This window comes from Ranitomeya variabilis, chromosome 2, assembly GCF_051348905.1.
Source record: "Ranitomeya variabilis isolate aRanVar5 chromosome 2, aRanVar5.hap1, whole genome shotgun sequence".
NCBI classification, from domain to species: Eukaryota; Metazoa; Chordata; class Amphibia; order Anura; family Dendrobatidae; genus Ranitomeya; species Ranitomeya variabilis.
In genome coordinates, this window is record NC_135233.1 from 599,343,709 (window position 1) to 599,363,592 (window position 19,884).

The 19,884-nt window shown below is 46.9% G+C and overlaps 2 protein-coding genes across 3 annotated transcripts in view; one reads left to right on the forward strand and one right to left on the reverse strand.

Annotated features, from left to right (window-relative positions):
* Positions 1-12,311, reverse strand: part of MARVELD3 (MARVEL domain containing 3) — a 23,953-nt gene extending 11,642 nt beyond the window's left edge. For both annotated transcript variants that reach the window (XM_077288572.1, XM_077288571.1), the window contains exons 1-2: positions 12,158-12,311; positions 2,383-2,935 (exon numbers count right to left, since the gene is read on the reverse strand). In XM_077288572.1, coding sequence (XP_077144687.1) covers positions 2,383-2,927 — 545 coding nt within the window. In that variant the 5' untranslated portion in view covers positions 2,928-2,935; positions 12,158-12,311. The remainder of the gene's footprint in view (positions 1-2,382; positions 2,936-12,157) is intronic.
* Positions 12,312-12,395: 84 nt separating this feature from the next.
* The window catches only part of TINF2 (TERF1 interacting nuclear factor 2), a 36,360-nt gene continuing 28,871 nt past the window's right edge, over positions 12,396-19,884 (forward strand). The window contains exon 1 of the mRNA XM_077288569.1: positions 12,396-12,525. Within this exon, the coding sequence (XP_077144684.1) occupies positions 12,498-12,525 (28 nt within the window). The 5' untranslated portion in view covers positions 12,396-12,497. The remainder of the gene's footprint in view (positions 12,526-19,884) is intronic.

The window sequence follows — 19,884 nt, forward strand, 5'->3', positions numbered from 1 at the left end:
TAACTACTATAATACTGCTCCTATGTACAAGAATATAACTACTATAATACTGCTCCTATGTACAAGAATATAACTACTATAATACTGCCCCTATTAACAAGAATATAACTACTATAATACTGCCCCTATTAACAAGAATATAACTACTATAATACTGCCCCTATGTACAAGAATATAACTACTATAATACTGCCCCCTATGTACAAGAATATAACTACTATAATACTGCCCCTATGTACAAGAATATAACTACTATAATACTGCCCATATTAACAAGAATATAACTACTATAATACTGCCCCTATGTCAAGAATATAATTACTATAATACTGCCCCTATGTACAAGAATATAACTACTACTAGATGGTGGCCCGATTCTAACGCATCGGGTATTCTAGAATATGCATGTCCAAGTAGTATATTGCACAGCCCACGTAGTATATTGCCCAGCCACGTAGTATATTGCCCAGCCACGTAGTATATTGCCCAGCCACGTAGTATATTGCCAGCCACGTAGTATATTACCCAGCCATGTAGTACCGTATTTTTCAGACTATAAGACGCACCGGACTGTAAGGCGCACCCAGGTTTTAGAGGTGGAAAATAGGGAAAAAAAATTGAAAGCACCACTCCAGCACTGCAAAATAGCACTGGAGTGCTGCTTTAAAATCCCATGGGAGAACTATAACTCCCAGCATGTCCTGCAGATCCTATGACATGCTGGGAGTTATAGTTCACCACAGGAGTGGCAGAGTGCTTTATTGTGTATTGTAAAGACTAACCTCTTAATTGTGGCAGCCTGCCAGCCTGGGGTGAGGTAAAAGCATCCCATGACTGCACACACAGAGCCCTCCCTCTTGTTGCCTCTCCACAGCGCAGGTTAAGAGGAAGCCTGCAGATTCTAGTGGAGAGCCTGAAGGACCTGTGATGATGTCAAGAAGAGGGAGGGCTCTGAGCTGCCATGTGATGCTCCAGCCCGCCCACTCCTGACATCACACAGGTCCTGTTTGTGCACAGCACTCGGCATCCAGGCATGGCAGGCAGGTATACAGCGATCTCCTCTCCACTCTGGCCCCTGCTGCTGCTGCCTCCTCCCCAGAACATACAAATCTCCCCAGCTGCTGCAGGAATCAGCGCTGAGGAAGCCATGCGTGTCCCTGCTTAAGTGCAGTATTCATTTGCTGCTCCTCACTGCTCAGCTGATCGGCGGCTGGGGGGGGGAGCCCCTAATGAATATTCATTGCACTTAATCATCGGGACCAGTGGTTTTCCCAGCGCTGATGCCGGGCAGCGGGGACATCCTGAAGTGGGATAACAGTGCGATCCCACTCACTGCTGCCCCCCTCCCCACATGCTACATCCCTACCATAAGACGCACCCACACTTTCCTCCCAAATTTGGAGGAAAAAAAGTGCGTTTTATGGTCGGAAAAATACGGTATATTGCCCAGTGACGTAGTATATTGCCCAGTGACGTAGTATACAGCACAGAGCCACGTAGTATATTGCATAGCGACGTAGTATATTGCCCAGTCACGTAGTATATTGCCCAGCCACGTATGTCACAGGTTAAAAAATAAACAAATATACTCACCTTCCGATCTGTGGGCCCCTTGTAGTTCTAACATACTCACCTTCCGATCCGAGGGCCCCTTGTAGTTCTGTCGCCTGTGTGCGGTGCACGCGGCAGCTTCCGGTCCCAGGGTGTGATGACGTCGCGGTCACATGACCGTGACGTCATGGCAGGTCCTTCTCGCGCAGGACCTGTGATGACGTCGCGGTCACATGACTGTGATGTCACGGCAGGTCCTTGTTGCATACCATCCTTAGCACCGGAACCTGCCGCTTGCATGCAGCGGTCACTGGAGCGTGGCGAGGAGCGGGAAAGGCAGCGGAAGGCGAGTATATAATGATTTTTTATTTATTTTAACATTAGATCTGCATAGGCAGCATCAATAGTAAAAACTTGGTCACACAGGGTTAATAGCGGCGGTAATGGAGTGAGTTACCCGCGGCATAACACGGTCTATTACCGCTGGCATTAACCCTGTGTGAGCGGTGACTGCGGGGAGTATGAAGCGGGCGCCGGGCACTGACTGCAGGGGAGTAGGGAGGGACTAATCGGAATGTGGCCGTCGCTGATTGGTCGCGGCAGCCATGACAGGCAGCTGGCGAGACCAATCAGCTACTTGGATTCCATGACAGACAGAGGCCGCGACCAATGAATATCCATGACAGACAGAAGGACAGACAGACAGAAAGATGGAAGTGACCCTTAGACAATTATATAGTAGATAATACTGGTCCTATGTACAAGAATATAACTATGTCACTGCTTTCTGAGGTTGGGGTATTCCAGAGTATTTATGGCTTTTGCGCTCACCTCTCAGCTGGGTAGTAATGTTCTGGCTCTTTTTTGTTCATTGAGAGTCCATGTCGGTCTACACTTTGCACGTAGCTTTCTTGATGTCTGTCTCGCTCGTCCAATCTGCTGCGGCTCCTCTCTTTGTGGCGATTGTTCCTTTCCTCGTGTCCGCCTGGGCTGCTCTCCCTGTAATACCCGTCTCTCTCATCATAGCGATGACGGCTCCTGTCCGCCTCATATCTGCTCTGCCCTCCATCATTGTAGCGCTTGTCTCTACTTCTATCCTGGTCCCCGTGGTACCTGTCCCTTTCTTGATGGTGGCCCCAACTCCTGTCTTCCCGATGCCTGTTTTGCCTCCTGTCCCCATGATACTCGTCTCTTTCTCTCGGCCGGTTCTGGCTGCGCTCGTGGTGGCTCCTGCTGGGATTCCTCTCACTGGTATATCCATCCTGAGAGTCGGAGCGACCATCACGTGTATTGGGACGACTGCTGTGCTGCTCGGATCTGTGTTTCCTTGGTGCTCGGCTCTCCCCATCGCTCGGATAGGGGCCACTATCCACCATTCTCAGACCTAAGACAGAGACATTTATAAATGAGCATCAAGGGATTCCTTAAAAACAATACGTCATCAATTTCTTTCTCCTGCACACCCCCATTAAAATTAATAGGACTAAACTGCAATACCAAACACTGATTCCGAGGATAAGTCACTTACTGGGCTGCAGTTTTGTTTTTTTTCTAATCACTTTTATATGTCAGAGATCTATCAGTTCTCTAAATACTGAGCCCTATCTCCACATGCGATTCTTGGGAACAAGACTTCAGTCCTCCCTCGTCCCCATAGAGACACCTTCAGCCAGTCACTAAATCTCTTGACAATTGTCACCATGTTCATCAGTCTGAAGGCATCAAGTACAAACACCAGGCAAGGATGGTGCTTTATCTGTTTTTTGTATGGAAAGAACACGCAATGACTGGTCAATACAAAAAAAAAAAAAAAAAAAAAAGCGCCGCAAATCTTGAGTTTTTGTAGCTCAAGCACAGATCCAAGGGAGCTGATGACCCAAAGCGCTCTTGCACACAACCGTATTATATTAGAAAAACGGTTGGTTTTTTTCTGACTGTTTTGCCATAAGAGCTTGGTATTTGCAAAATGCAGCATGTCACTTGTTTCAGTGTTTTTCACTCATTGAAAGCAATGGGTAGTGCAAAAAAACAGCAAAAAACACAGCAAAACCTGCTTTTTGTAAGCAGCTTAAACTTGGCATAAAAAATGCTGAAAAGAATGCAAAGTGTGAATACAGCCTAAGGCCGGTTTCACACGTCAGTGGCTCCGGTACGTGAGGTGACAGTTTCCTCACGTACCGGAGACACTGACACACGTAGACCCATTAAAATCAATGCATCTGTGCAGATGTCATTGATTTTTTGCGGACCGTGCCTCCGTGTGCCAAACACGGAGACATATCAGTGTTCGTGGGAGCGCACGTATTACACGGACCCATTAAAGTCAATGGGTCCGTGTAAAACACGGACCGCACACAGACGTCCTCAGTGTGCAGTCCCTGTGGCGTGCAGGAGACAGCGCTACAGTAAGCGCTGTCCCCCCCACATGGTGCTGAATCCGCAATTCATATCTTCTGTGCAGCAGCATTTGCTGCATAGAAGATATGAATAATAGTGTTTAAAAGAAAGATCTATCTGTCCGCCGCCCTCCCACCCCCTGTGCGCCCCCCCCCCCCGCTGTTCTGAAAATACTCACCCGCTTCCCTCGTTGGCTGTCGCTGCTTCCTGCTACTGTATGCGGTCACGTGGGGCCGCCGATTAGAATCATGAATATGTGGCTCCACCTCCCATAGGGGTGGAGCCGCCTATTCATGACTGTAAATGAGCGGCCCCACGTGACCGCATACAGTAGAAGGAGCGGCCAGACCAGGAAGCAGCGACAGCCAACGAGGGAAGCGGGTATTTTCAGAACAGCGGGGGGCGCACAGGGGGTGGGAGGGCGGCGGACAGATAGATCTTTCTTTTAAACACCATTATTCATATCTTCTATGCAGCAAACGCTGCTGCACAGAAGATATGAATCGCGGATTCAGCACCAGATGCTGGTACGTGTGGTACCCAGCACAGTGCGTGTGGTACCCAGTGAGCACACGGGCGGCACACGTGTGCCGCAAGTGTGCCACACTGATGTACACCAGAAACGTAGGGGCACACGGACACGGATAATTCCGGTACCGATTGTTTCCGGTACCGGAATTATCTGGACGTGTGGGACAGCCCTAAATGGTCTTTTTGCATCCCAAAAAATTACCGATTTCTGATTGAGGCACAAAGAGCAGGAAAGAAGTGATAATAGGTCTCATCCGAGATTAGTAATCTGTATACATCTACATATCCAAACGAAAACTGAGGTTACTGATTGAACACAGTGGAGAATTTCTGATATATTGTAATCATTGTAAATTTACAAATGGCAATGTAACAATGTATCATTACATATACTGTAACTAATACACAATGTAGCAAATGCACACAAACAATGTATCATTGTGCACAACTAGTAACAATGTATCATTTCACATAATAAATACACAATGTAACTGCATCATTGCACACAAACAATGTATCATTGTGCATAAATAATAATGTATCATTGTGCATAACTAATAATAAATAATGTGTCATGTTACATAAATAAGAATGATAGACACTATTTTTTCTTTCTTTAGGGTGGCTAGGATTTTGTTTTTTTTATCGTTGTCTGCTCAGCATTTGGCGTTTTTCTTCCTTTTCCCTCATATTATTCTCTACAGAACCAGAAGAAAAAAAAAGTATAAAATGTCATAAAAAGAAAAACGCCAAATGTTAGTATATATATATATATATATAAATAAAACAGTTTTAACTAGAGATGGGCTGACATGACATCTAGATTTTGGGTTTGGCCGAACGGTTACAAAAAGTTAGGGTTAGGGTACCAGAACAGTACTCGAACCCGAATCCCATTAACTTGAATGGGGGCCCAAACATCCAGTGTTTGCTGTGCTGTAATGTGCATGACAGCGCGGCAAACACCGCTTTTGATCGGCGGTGAAATCATCTCCGCTGCTCAGACAGCCACGGTTCCCACGCTGTCAAAAGACAGTGTGAGCACTCAGCTTTGATCGGAGGTATAAAGTTTACCTCCGGTCAATGGTGTCAGTGGATGGGACAACTGCTCCCACTAATAACCGCAAGAGCAGAAAAACACTCACGGTGCTAGCGGGGATGTCACCGAGGTCACCGCAGTTCAGCCCGGCTGAGTCACTGTGGCTGTGCTCACAGCAGCTCATTTACCAGTGGTTCTCAGCCAGGACGGTCGCATCTTGGCACCGTCCAGACTGAAAACTGTTTTTTCCCCCAGACATGGATTACAGCGTGTGACAGAACGACAGTCAGGTATGGCATATTGTTGTTTTATTATATTTGGTTTATTACAGGAGATCGAGAGCTTCGGTGGAATTAGTCGAGGTCATAAGTATGGTTTAATTGAGATTATTAAAGGAGTCTGTGTCATTTTTTCAATTAAAGGACTTTATTCTTGGGGTCTGTTTTCATACAATGTCACTATGGGGTTAGTAATGAGGGCATTTTATAGATGCCTCTCCATTACTAAGCTGTGTGCTTGATGTCACCGGACAATACAAAGGTGACATCAACCTCACAAATAATAACCCCACTTGTCACTGCTACAGGGTAAGTGGGAAGAGCTGGGTAAGGAGCCAGAATTGGGGCAACTAATAGATGTGCCTTTTCTGGGCAGCTGTGGGCTGCTATCTTAACCCCTTTCTACCATTGGATATACTATTCCGTCCATGTGGGTTGGGCCCTACTTCCCAAGCACGGAATAGTACGTCCAGAGCGATCAGCCGTGCTCACGGGGGGGTGTCAGCTGACTATCACAGCTGACATCCGGCACTATGTGCCAGGAGTGGTCACAGACTGCTCCCGGCACATTAACCCCCGGCACACTGCGATCAAACATGATCGCAGTGTTCCGGCGGTATAGGGAAGCATCGCGCAGGGAGGGGGCTCCCTGCGTGCTTCCCTGAGACCCTCGGAGCAACGCGATGTGATCACGTTGCTGCGAGGGTCTCTTACCTGCTCCTCTCTGCAGGCCCGGATCCAAGATGGCCGCAGGGCTGCATCCGGGTCCTGCAGGGAGGTGGCCTGTCAGCGCCTGGTCAGAGCAAGCGCTGCTAAGCCTCACTGCTGTGCCTGTGCGATCGCTGATCTGACACAGTGCACAGCAAAGTGTCAGATCAGCGATCTGTCAATAAAATGTGATGTGTTAGGGTTAGGGCTAGGGCTGGGGTTAGGGCTGCAGTTTGGGTTGGGGCTAAAGTTAGGGTTTGGATTACATTTACGGTTGGGAATAGGGTTGGGATTAGGGTTAGGAGTGTGTCAGGGTTAGAGGTGTGGTTAGGGTTACCGTTGAGATTAGGGTTTCAGTTATAATTGGGGAGTTTCCACTGTTTAGGCACATCAGGGGCTCTTTAAACACGACATGGCGTCCGATCTCAATTCCAGCCAATTCTGCGTTGAAAAAGTAAAACAATGCTCCTTCCCTTCCGAGCTCTCCCGTGCGCACAAACAGGGGTTTACCCCAACATATGGGGTATCAGCGTACTCAGGACACATTGGACAACAACTTTTGAGGTCCAATTTCTCCTGTTACCCTTGGGAAAATACAAAACTGGGGGCTAAAAAATAATTTTTGTGGAAAAAAAAGATTTTTTATTTTCACGGCTCTGCGTTATAAACTGTAGTGAAACACTTGGAGGTTCAAAGTTCTCACAACACATCTAGATAAGTTCCTTGGGGGGTCTAGTGTCCAACATGGTGTCACTTCTGGGGGGTTTCTACTGCTTAGTTACATGAGGGGCTCTGCAAATGCAACGTGACGCCTGCAGACCAATCCATCTAAGTCTGCATTCCAAATGGCGCTCCTTACCTTCGGAGCTCTGCCATGCGCCCAAACGGTGGTTCCCCCCCACATATGGGGTATCAGCATACTCAGGACAAATTGGACAACAACTTTTGGGGTCCAATTTCTACTCTTACCCTTGGGAAAATAAAAAATTGGGGGCGAAAAGATCATTTTTGTGAAAAAATATGATTTATTTTTACGGCTCTGCATTATAAACTTCTGTGAAGCACTTGTTGGGTCAAAGTGCTCACCACACATCTAGATAAGTTCCTTAGGGAGTCTACTTTCCAAAATGGTGTGACTTGTGGGGGGTTTCAATGTTTAGGCACATCAGTGGCTCTCCAAACGCAACATGGCGTCCCATCTCAATTCCTGTCAATTTGCATTGAAAAGTCAAACGGCGCTCCTTCCCTTCCGAGCTCTCCCTTGCGCCCAAACAGTGGTTTACCCCCACATATGGGGTATCAGCGTACTCAGGACAAATTGTACAACTTTTGAGGTCCATTTTCTCCTGTTACCCTTGGTAAAATAAAACAAATCAGTGCTGAAGTAATTTTTTTGTGAAAAAAAGTTAAATGTTCATTTTTATTTAAACATTCCAAAAATTCCTGTGAAACACCTGAAGGGTTAATAAACTTCTTGAGTGTGGTTTTCAGCACCTTGAGGGGTGCAGTTTTTAGAATGGTGTCACACTTGGTTATTTTCTATCATATAGACCCCTAAAAATGACTTCAAATGAGATGTGGTCCCTAAAAAAAATGGTGTTGTAAAAATGAGAAATTGCTGGTCAACTTTTAATCCTTATAACTCCCTAACAAAAAAAAAATGTTGGTTCCAAAATTGTGCTAACGTAAAGTAGACATGTGGGAAATGTTACTTATTAAGTATTTTGTGTGACATATCTCTGATTTAATTGCATAAAAATTCAAAGTTGGAAAATTGCAAAATTTTCACCAAATTTCCGTTTTTTCACAAATAAATGCAGGTAATATCAAATAAATGTTACCACTATCATGAAGTACAATATGTCACGAGAAAACAATGTCAGAATCAACGGGATCCGCTGAAGCGTTCCAGAGTTATAACCTCATAAAGGTACAGTGGTCAGAATTGTAAAAATTGGCCCAGTCATTAACGTGCAAACCACCCTTGGGGGTAAAGGGGTTAAGCTGGGGGGCCTATATCCATGGCTCCTTACCAGCCTTAGAATAGCAGCCCCCAGCTGTCTGCTTTAGCAAGGTTGGTTATTAAAAATGGGGGACTTAACGCCGTTTTTTAAAATGTATTTAAATAATTAAAAAAAACAGCGTGAGGACTCCTCTATTCTTGACAACCAGCCTTGCTGAAGCTGACAGCTGAGGGTTGGGGCCCCCAGCTGTGAGTTTTTCTTGGCTGGTTATCAAAAATACAGGGAAACCCACGCTGTTTTTTTTTTTTCAATTATTGATTTATAGCGCAGGAGCGGCAGATGAATACTCCCATCATCTGCTCCTGCTCTCACTCTTAGGCCGGAGTCACACTCGGCGTAAGACAATACGGTCCGTATTTTACGGCCGTAATACGGCCGTAATACGGAGAAATGTTCCCAAAATAGTGATCCGTAGGCAGGGTGTGTCAGCGTATTTTGCGCATGGCATCCTCCGTATGTAATCCGTATGGCATCCGTACTGCGATATTTTCTCGCAGGCTTGCAAAACCGACATCTAATGGATTTATGTGCTCAAATGTTCGGGAAATCATATATACAGTATATATATATATATATATATATATATATCATTGAGACACATATATATATATTCTGTATTTATATTTAATTCAGCGCGATATCTGTGAAAAGCCGGTAATTCAATTGCCGGCTTTTCATTTCTCCTTCCCAAACCCGACAGGATATGAGACATGGTTTACATACAGTAAACCATCTCATATCCCCCTTTTTTTTGCATATTCCACACTACTGATGTTAGTAGTGTGTATGTGCAAAATTTGGGCGCTGTAGCTGCTAAAATAAAGGGTTAAATGGCGGAAAAAATTGGCGTGGGCTCCCGCGCAATTTTCTCCGCCAGAGTGGTAAAGCCAGTGACTGAGGGCAGATATTAATAGCCAGGAGAGGGTCCATGGTTATTGGCCCCCCTGTGGCTAAAAACATCTGCCCCCAGCCACCCCAGAAAAGGCACATCTGGAAGATGCGCCTGTTCTGGCACTTGGCCACTCTCTTCCCACTCCCGTGTAGCGGTGGGATATGGGGTAATGAAGGGTTAATGCCACCTTGCTATTGTAAGGTGACATTAAGCCAGATTAATAATGGAGAGGCGTCAATTATGACACCTATCCATTATTAATCCAATTGTTTGAAAGGGTTAAAAAACACACACACAGACACACAGACACACACACACACACACACGATTTAAAAGTATTTTAATGAAATAAACACAGCGGTTGTTTTAATATTTTATTGCTCTCTCAATCCATTTGCAGACCCTCGCTTGGCAAAACAATAAACCCACAATATACATACCTTCTGCTGACCCATCACGTCCCACGAGGTAATCCATCTGAAGGGGTTAAAATAATTTACAAGCAGGAGCCCTGCAAATGCAGCTGTGCTCGTGCTTGTAATTCCCCGGCGAATGAAGGAAATGTAGGTCATTGACCTACATTTCCTTCAGTCGCGGTGATGCGCCCCTGCTGGATGTTCTCATGAACTGCAGCCTGGGAACTTTTTCCCACGCTCCAGGTCATATGAGGACATTCACCAGTTTATTGTTTTGCCAAGCGAGGGTCTGCAAATGGATTGAGAGAGCAATAAAATATTAAAACAACCGCTGTGTTTATTTCAATAAAATACTTTTAAATCGTGTGTGTGTGTGTGTGTGTGTGTGTGTGTGTGTGTGTGTGTGTGTGTGTGTGTGTGTGTGTGTGTGTGTGTGTGTGTTTTTTAACCCTTTCAAACAATTGGATTAATAATGGATAGGTGTCATAATTGACGCCTCTCCATTATTAATCTGGCTTAATGTCACCTTACAATAGCAAGGTGGCATTAACCCTTCATTACCCCATATCCCACCGCTACACGGGAATGGGAAGAGAGTGGCCAAGTGCCAGCATAGGCGCATCTTCCAGATGTGCCTTTTCTGGGGTGGCTGGGGGCAGATGTTTTTAGCCACGGGGGGGCCAATAACCATGGACCTTCTCCTGGCTATTAATATCTGCCCTCAGTCACTGGCTTTACCATTCTGGCGGAGAAAATTGCGCGGGAGCCCACGCCAATTTTTTCCGCCATTTAACCCTTTATTTTAGCAGCTACAGCGCTGAAATTTTGCACATACACACTACTAACATTAGTAGTGTGGAATATGCAAAAAAAAGGGGATATGAGATGGTTTACTGTATGTAAACCATGTCTCATATCCTGTCGGGTTTGTGCAGGAGAAATGAAAAGCCGGCAATTGAATTACCGACTTTTCACTAACACCGCTGCGTATTTCTCGCAAGTCACACTGCAGGTCCGTGTGGAATCCGTATTTTTCTCGCCCCCATAGACTTTCATTGGCGATTTTTTTGCGCAATACGCTGACAAACGCAGCATGCTGCGATTTTGTACGGCCGTAGAAAGCCGTATAATACTGAACCGTAATATACGGCTAATAGGAGCAGCCCCATTGAGAATAATTGTGCCGTTTATTTTGGGAGTTTTACGGACGTATTTTCTGCGCTCTTACGTCCGTAAAACTCGCCAGTGTGACGCCGGCCTTATTAGCGGCAGCAGGCGTCGGATGATAGGAGCTGTAGTCCCATCAGCTGACACCAGTGACTGGAGGTAACCTGTATACCTCCGATCACACCTGAGCGCTCCCGCTGTAGCGTGGGAACCGCGGCTCTCTGACCGGCAGGGAGGATTTCACCGCCGATCAGAAACGGTGTTTGCCGCGCTGTCATGCACATGACAGCGCCACAAACACCGAACAGTAACATGGACTTCCTGGTGAAGTAGGTATTCAGAACAGATGCTGAACTTTACTGTTCAGGTTCGCCCATCTCTACTTTTAAATAATTTAAATAGCAATTTATTCTAATGGCTGATTTTTTTTGCATTTTTCTGGAATTTTTTTTAATGTTATGTCTTAAATAAAACTACTTTGTTTTGGAAACTACCAGTTACCTAATTCTGATAGAAACTTTATTGATAAAGTCACAGTTGATAACGCACAAAAAAACCCAGAAGGGTTTGTATTTTTTATAGGGGGATTTTCTGCTTATTTGTTCAAGCCTATTGAAATAAAAATGTGCAAAAAAAAATACTTTAACCATGTTAGGTGGAACTGACATGGTGCAAATTTAGAAAACGCACCAAAAGACAAATTCTGCAGCACAGTGTGCATGAGGCCTCTATAAATCGCCGTTCTTCAGGGCCCGTCCGCTAGTGGACATCCCCTTTAAATCCTGACTTTTGTCAGGCTGCTTTTGGCTTCCATTAATGAGCATACACTTGCCGGACGGCAGTTTTTGACGCACTGTGTGAACTCAGCCATAGCAGTCACCACGGGGTTATTCATGTAACCATAGCAACCTGCAACTTTTTAAGTCAGCCCAATTTCATTACCAATTTTTACAAACAAATTTTTATATATATATATATATATATATATATATATATATATATATATATATATATATATTTAAGCTTCGGATTGTTTTAGTGACCAAAGCATTACTTTCCCCTGTTGTGTGCCTGCACCTGACCCCGGACAGCACTTATTACATCCACCTGCCTCTAATTAGTCTAATATTCCGGTATTTAATGTTTTTACTCACCGAAACCGCCGCTTTACGTTTTCCGTAACAGCAGGAACCGAAACTCGGACCCGAAAGCGCGTCCCCGAGGCTGAAACACACCTGACAGACTCCGGCGTGCGCGCTCCCGACACTCTGGAACGCAGAAGAATGCGCGCCTAAAGACTTCTGGAACGCACAAGGAGACGCGCCTTCGCGTGATTGAACAGGCGGGTGAAAAGTGATTGGTCAAGTGAACGTACACTGTGTAATGATTGGTCGGATGTATCTGATGTGATGTGATTGGCTGCAGGGACGTATACGGTTTTGTGATTGGTGTGTTTGTGGAGATGAGTTTGGACATGTTCTGGAGGCCGTGGAGATGACCGGGAGAAGTTCTGAAACATCTGGTGAGTAGTAGCCGGTGACGTGAGGGTCGCTTTTACGGTTTATATATGGCCAGGCCATGTAGAAGGGTCTCCAAACGCTATAAGAGGCTTTGTTTGTATTTTGTAGCCATGAGACACAATGGTTTGCACAAGAGCTGTGTGCACAAAACGGTATCATGGCTACTTGCATTATATCACACAATATAACATTGTACACCTGCAAAATGATGTTCCACCCTACTTAAGGGCGGAATTTGGAGATTAATCTGATCCCAGCCATTAAATCCCCTTAGATGCTGTGGTCAGTAGCCACAGTGATGGCCTGGTAGGTAGAGGGGAGTGGGGACCCCGTCAGCCCCATTCCCTACCCACTATGTCAGCGGGGACAATGGGGGGCGACTAAGCCTGCCCTCTAGCCATGCAGCCAGGGTGGGATATCCGCCATCAGCCCCGATACGTGGGGGCAAAAAGGACGTAGAAATAATAAATAAAAACGATTCATAAATGTAACCCCTTAGTGACAGAGAGACACCTAATAAATCCCCAATAAAGCCATGAAGTCTAGCATATACAAAACCAAAAAAAGGGGAAAAAACTTCACACAAGGCAAGAAGGTACTATAAAAACATATATCTTTATTGTAGACTATTGTATAAAAATACACGGCAATACCATGAGTACTCCCCAAGTCCACCTCAGTAGCGCAGCACAGAGCTTGCACAAAGTAATTAAACATTTAAACAATTAATGAGACATGACGTGCCCTCAGTGTTTTGCTCACTGACCAGCGATTTCTCATTTTTACAACAAAATTTACAAAACCATTTTTTAGGGACCATCTCACATTTAAAGTCACTTTGAAGGGTGTACATGACAGAAAATACCCAAACTTGACACCATTCTAAAAACTGCACCCCTCAAGGTGCTCAAAACCACATTCAAGAAGTTTATTAACCCTTTACGTGCTTCACAGCAACTGAAGCAATGTGGAGGGAAAAAATGAACACTTAACTTTTTTTTTGCAAACATTTTACTTCAGAACCAATTTTTTTTTATTTTCACAAGTGTAAAAAGAGAAAATGAACCACAAAAGTTGTGCAATTTCTCCTGAATACGTCGATACCCCATATGTGGGTGTAAACCACTGTTTTGGCGCACCGCAGAGCTTGGAAGTGAAGGAGTGCCGTTTGACTTTTCAATGTAGAATTGGCTGGAATTGAGATGGGACGCCATGTCGCGTTTAGAGAGCCCCTGATGTGCCTAAACAGTGGAAACCCCCCACAAGTGACACCATTTTGGAAACTAGACCCCTTAAGGAACTTATCTAGATGTGTGGTGAGCACTTTGAACCCCCAAGTGCTTCACAGAAGTGTATAACGTAGAGCCGTGAAAATAAAAAATGCTTTTTTTTCCTCAAAAATGATTTTTTAGCTCGCAATTTTTTATTTTCTGAAGGGTAACAGGAGATATTGGACCCCAAAATTTGTTGTCCAGTTTGTCCTGACTACGCTGATACCCCATATATGGGGGGGACCACTGTTTGGGCACACATTGGGGCTCGGAAGGGAAGTAGTGACGTTTTAAAATGCAGACTTTGATGGAATGGTCTGCGGGTGTCATGTTGCATTTGCAGAGTTCCTGATGTACCTAAATAGTATTAACCCCCCACAAGTGACCCTATTTTGGAAACTAGACCCCCCAGGAACTTATCTAGATGTGTGGTGAGCATTTTGAACGCCCAAGTGCTTCACAGAAGTTTGACACAGAGCCATGGAAATAAAAAATCATTTTTTCCCCACAAAAATGATTTTTTAGCCCCCAATTTTTTATTTTTTTTTCGCAAGGGTAACAGGAGAAACTGGACCCCAAAAGTTGTTGTCCAATCAGTCATGAGTACGCTGATACCCCATATGTGGGGGGACACCACTGTTTGGGTGCACGACAGAGCTCGGAAGGGAGGGAGCACCAATTGACTTTTTGAACGCAAAATTGGCTGTCGCGTTTGGAGACCCGTTCATGTACCTAAACAGTGGAAACCCCCCCAATTCTAACTCCAACCGTAACCCCAACACACCCCTAACGCTAATCTCAACCCAATCCATAACGATAATCAAAACCCTACCCCAAAACACCCCTAACCCTAATCCCAACCATAACGGTTAGGGTTAGGGTTGGGATTAGGGTTAGGGGTGTTTTGGCGTTAGGGTTGTGATTAGGGTTATGGCATAACCCTAACCACAACCCTAACGCCAAAACACCCCTAATCCAAATCCCAACCCTAACCCTATCCCAACTCTAACCCTAACTTTAGCACCAACCCTAACCCTAGCTTTAGCCCCAACCCTAACCCTAACTTTAGCACCAGCCCTAACCCTAACTTTAGCCCCAACCCTAACCCTAATTGGAAAATAGAAATACATAAAAAAAATTTATTTTATCATTTTTTTTCCTAACTAAGGGGGTGATAAAGAGGGGGTTATTTACTATTTTTTTTATTTTGATCACTGTGATAGGATCTCACAGTGACCAAAATAAAACAAGAGGAAGAATCTTCCTCTGCTGGCCGACACATCACGGCGGGCGCACTGTGCATGTGCCCGCCATTTTCTTCCTGGAGGAAGATGCCGGCGGCCAGGAGGGGACGCAGGAGGACCCAGGGACACCGGTAAGTATGATAGAGTCCCCGAATCCCCCTATTTTCCCGTCTCCCATGACAGCACACCTGAGAGAGGGATCCGCCCAGTCAGGACAGGAAACCTACTGAAATAAAAGGACGATACCTCTCCCTCGCTTCAGTTGGGTTTCCTGTCCTGATGGGAGCCCTTGTGCTGAATCACGGCGGTATTTTGCTTGAAGATTTCCACTCACCCACTCCTGTCCCGGCACTGGAAGGGCAGGCAGGGCGCCTGTATGCCGGCCTTTAGGATGCTGGAAGCACCGTTCACAGATCCTGTGGGCTCTTGCGCACGTGCCGGCGTCGGGCCAGCACAGTCCGGGGTCCTGAGGCCTTTCTGTGACTGCCACGCCGCTCTCTCCCCCCCTGCTGTCGGTCTTTGGTGACTTCCGGGCGCGCGGCTGGTGTTGCGCGCAAGGCACGCTGGGAATGGGCGTGTCTGCGTGACGTCAGAGCTGCGCGCCGGATCCAAGATGGTGGCGCCCATGGCTCGGACGCCGGCGGCAATACAGACTTCCCGGCGGGATGCAGGAGGGGGGGGGGAGGTGCATACCGGATACCGGAAGAGGCGGTGAGCAATACGGATCACCCTTTTTTAAGGGTGAAGTGTACACAGAGTATCGCTCACTTCTATAGAGCTCTCCAAATATGGAGGATCGTATGGAGCAGCAGCAGCAGTAGCAAGAGCCCTTATCAGGTGATGCACCTGCTCACCAACATGGTAAGAGAAGTAGCCGCTCGAGTGGAAGGAGCGGCAGTCGTCCTGGCCGGACGTCACAGGACTCTTCAGCTTCTAGGAGGGACGTTGTCCGTGCTCCTATTCAGCCTCAGAATCCGGTACCCTTCATGGTCAGCGGGTGGTGAGTGATCTACGTGAATGTCACCCTGGTGGTAATGGGCTACATTTTCTGTTTACTTGGCAGGCACTGAGGAAGGCTAGTACCAAGTCAAAGAACAAGGAATGTGCCCTCTGTAGAGTTCCGTTGGCAGTCCAGTGGCAGAAAAGTCTTTGTGTGGATTGCATCCAAAAGACTATCCAGGAAAAGACCCCTGACTTTGCCTCTAGTCTTAGGGCCATAATTAGAGCAGAAGTAGAAGGCTTTGTAAAAACAGCCCTTAAGAAAAAGGGTAGTAAAAACCCAGAACCTATTTCAGATTCACAAGTCTCTCGTTCTGACGAGGAATTTCAGGAGGAACTGTTATCTCCCTTCCCCTCCTCTTCCATATCCTCTGGCTCCTCTTCAGATAGCGATGTTGGGGGCCGTCCGTGCTTTCTAACTGAGAACACGGATAAGTTAATAAAAGCCGTCAGAGCTTCAATGGGCCTAAAAAATGAGAAAGCAAATCCCTGGAGGACATTATGTTTGGAGGTTTAGAGGAGAAAAGAAAGCGTACGTTCCCAGTTAACTCTAAAGTAAAAGCCCTTATAGAAAAGGAGTGGACGAAGCCGGAGAAATCGGGTAATCTGCCCTCGGCTTCTAAAAGACGTTACCCCTTTGAGGAGAAAGATTCGGAGACGTGGGATAAGGTTCCTAAAATTGATGGTGCGGTAGCTAGGTCGTCTAAAAAGTCATCCCTTCCCTTAGAAGACTCTGGCGTATTAAGGGACCCCTTAGACAAAAAGGCGGATGGGTTCCTAAGACACACCTGGGAAGCAACCGCAGGGGGTTTAAAACTGGCGATTGCGGGAACTTGTGTTGCACGCTCCCTTATAGTCTGGCTACAACAGATAGAGGAGCAACTGAAGTCTAAAGTACCGAGGGAAGAGATCCTAACTTAGGCTAGTTTCACATTAGCGTTCGAATCCGCAGCGTTTAATCCGCATCCGCAAGTGCAGGAAAAAACGCATGGAAACACGTACAAATGCGGCGTTTTTTAGACGCATGCGTGAACGCATGTGGTTAAAAAAACGCAGCGTTTGCACGCTTTTCTATGCGTTTTTCCTGCGTTTGCGTTTTTGGTGCTCATGGTGACAAATTTTACAGGAGAAAAATCTAGATAACCAGAAACCGCCAATGGGACTACAGGGGGCGTGTATTATGGGATCTCTATATATAGACCCTTGAACAGCTGAAATGTTCAGATTTTGCTCCTATATGCTGTGTCATGATGGATCTTCGCATGGAGAGCTTTTATTTCAACCTGGATTTCAGCTTCAAGCTGTTTCTTGCCTGTGCGTTTGCTTGGGAGCAAGACAGAAATCGCGAAAGATGGAGAAGGAGACAACGTAGGCGTTTTTGGAGGCACCCCATTATCGAACTACGTGAGAGCCGTGGAGCCTATCACACGCTCTATGCCGAGCTTAATGCCAACCCGGAGAAATTCCAGGAATACACAAGGATGTCGCAAGACTCGTTCCGGGATTTGCTTTCTCGTGTCCAAGGAGCCATACGGAGACAGGACACCCAGCTCCGTAGAGCGATTCCACCGGAGGAACGTCTACTGGTTACATTAAGGTACGTTCCAAATCTAAACCAATGACAGTCCAAATTTTGTATTTTCTGACATGTATTTTTTGGGTATTTTCCTTTCTTTCTTTAGTGTAACCACACCATAAATAGAATAGATTGTAATGTTTTTTGTGTTTGTTTTTCTTACAGATTTCTGGCAACCGGAGAGAGTTTATCATCCCTCCACTTCCAATACCGGCTTGGAATATCCACCCTGTCCGGACTAGTTGCGGACACCTGCCGGGCTTTGTGGAATGTACTCCGGGATGAGTTTATACCCGTACCCACCGTCGACATGTGGCTTGAAATTGCGGAAAAATTCTGGAGTGTGTGTGATTTTCCCAACTGTTTAGGAGCGGTGGATGGAGGGCACATTCGCATTATCAAACCAGCCAGAACAGGATCGGAGTACTTCAATTACAAAAAATATTTTTCTGTTGTGCTCATGGCAATAGCTGATGCGGACAGTGACGTCGCTACCATGAGGCGAGTTGAGCTCTCTGGCTCAGGCGGCAGTGCCGCCCCTGAAGAGATTCTGTCGGTGTAGTAACTGGATTTGCGTCGGAGACACATGTTCAGTTACTACACTACGCTATTGAGTCTATTCAGGGCTCCGTCCTGGATCTCCTCATCCAGCCCTCCCCAACTCACGTGACGTCATCACAGGTCCTGACGCTGAAGTCGCTCTTCTCTATGCATCTCCTCGGGTTGCTGATGGATGGCTGCTCTCTGCACACAGGACCTGTGATGAGGTCACAGGAGGGGAGGAGTCAGCGGTCACATGGTCCTCGTGTATGCAGGACTCTGCTGTGTTGATTGTCATGGTGCTGGATGAGGGGAAGTTGATGTGTGGGGTCAGGAGGGGTTTGCAGGGTGGAAGTAGCAGAGCCATGTGTGTACAAGGTATACGGAGCGGAGCCGTGTGTGTACGAGGTCTGCGGAGCAGAGCCGGGTGTGTACGATGTGTGCAGAGCCGTGTGTGTACGATGTGTGCAGAGACGTGTGTGTACGAGGTGTACGGAGCGGAGCCGTGTGTGTACGAGGTGTACGGAACGGAGCCGTGTGTACGAGGTGTACGAAGCGGAGCCGTGTGTGTACGAGGTGTACGGAGCGGAGCCGTGTGTGTACGAGGTGTACGTAGCAGAGCCGTGTGTGTACGAGGTGTACGGAGCGGAGCCGTGTGTGTACGAGGTGTACGGAGCGGAGCCGTGTGTGTACGAGGTGTACGGAGCGGAGCCGTGTGTGTACGAGGTGTACGGAGCGGAGCCGTGTGTGTATGAGGTGTACGGAGCGGAGCCATGTGTGTACTTGGCGTACGGAGCGGAGCCGTGTGTGTACAATTTGTGCGAAGTGGAGCTGTGTGTGTACTTGGCGTACGGAGCGGAGCCGTGTGTGTACGAGGTGTATGGAGTGGAGCCGTGTGTGTACGAGGTGTATGTAGCGGAGCCATGGATGTACGGAGCGGAGCCGTGTGTGAACTAGGCGTACGGAGTGGAGCCGTGTGTGTACGAGGTGCACGTAGCGGAGCCATGTGTGTACTTGGCGTACAGAGCGGAGCCGTGTGTGTACGAGGTGTATGGAGTGGAGCTGTGTGTGTACGAGGTGTACGTAGCGGAGCCATGTGTGTACTTGGCGTACAGAGCGGAGCCGTGTGTGTACGAGGTGTTTGGGTGGAGCCCTGTGTGTACTTGGCGTACGGAGCGGAGCCGTGTGTGTATGAGGTGTACGGAGTGGAGCCATGTGTGTACTTGACGTACGGAGTGGAGCCGTGTGTGTACTTGGCGTACGGAGTGGAGCCGTGTGTGTACGGAGCGGAGCCATGTGTGTACGAGGTTTATGGAGTGGAGCCGTATGTGTACGAGGTGTACGGAGCGGAGCCGTGTATACGAGGTGTATGGAGCGGAGTCGTGTGTGTACGAGGTGTATGGAGCGGAGCCATTTGTGTACGAGGTGTGCGGAGCAGTGTGTGTGTACGGAGCGGAGCCATGTGTGTACGAGGTGTACGGAGCAGAGCCATGTGTGTACGAGGTGTACGGAGCGGAGCCGTGTGTGTACGAGGTGTACGGAGCAGAGGCGTGTGTTTACTTGTATGAAGCGGAGCCGTGTGTGTACTTGGTGTACAGAGTGGAGCCGTGTGTGTACGAGGGGTGCGGAGTGGAGTCGTGTGTGTGTGTACAAGGTGTACGGAGTGGAGCTGTGTGTGTACAAGGTGTACGGAGCGGAGCCTTATGTGTATGATTTGTGCAAAGTAGAGAT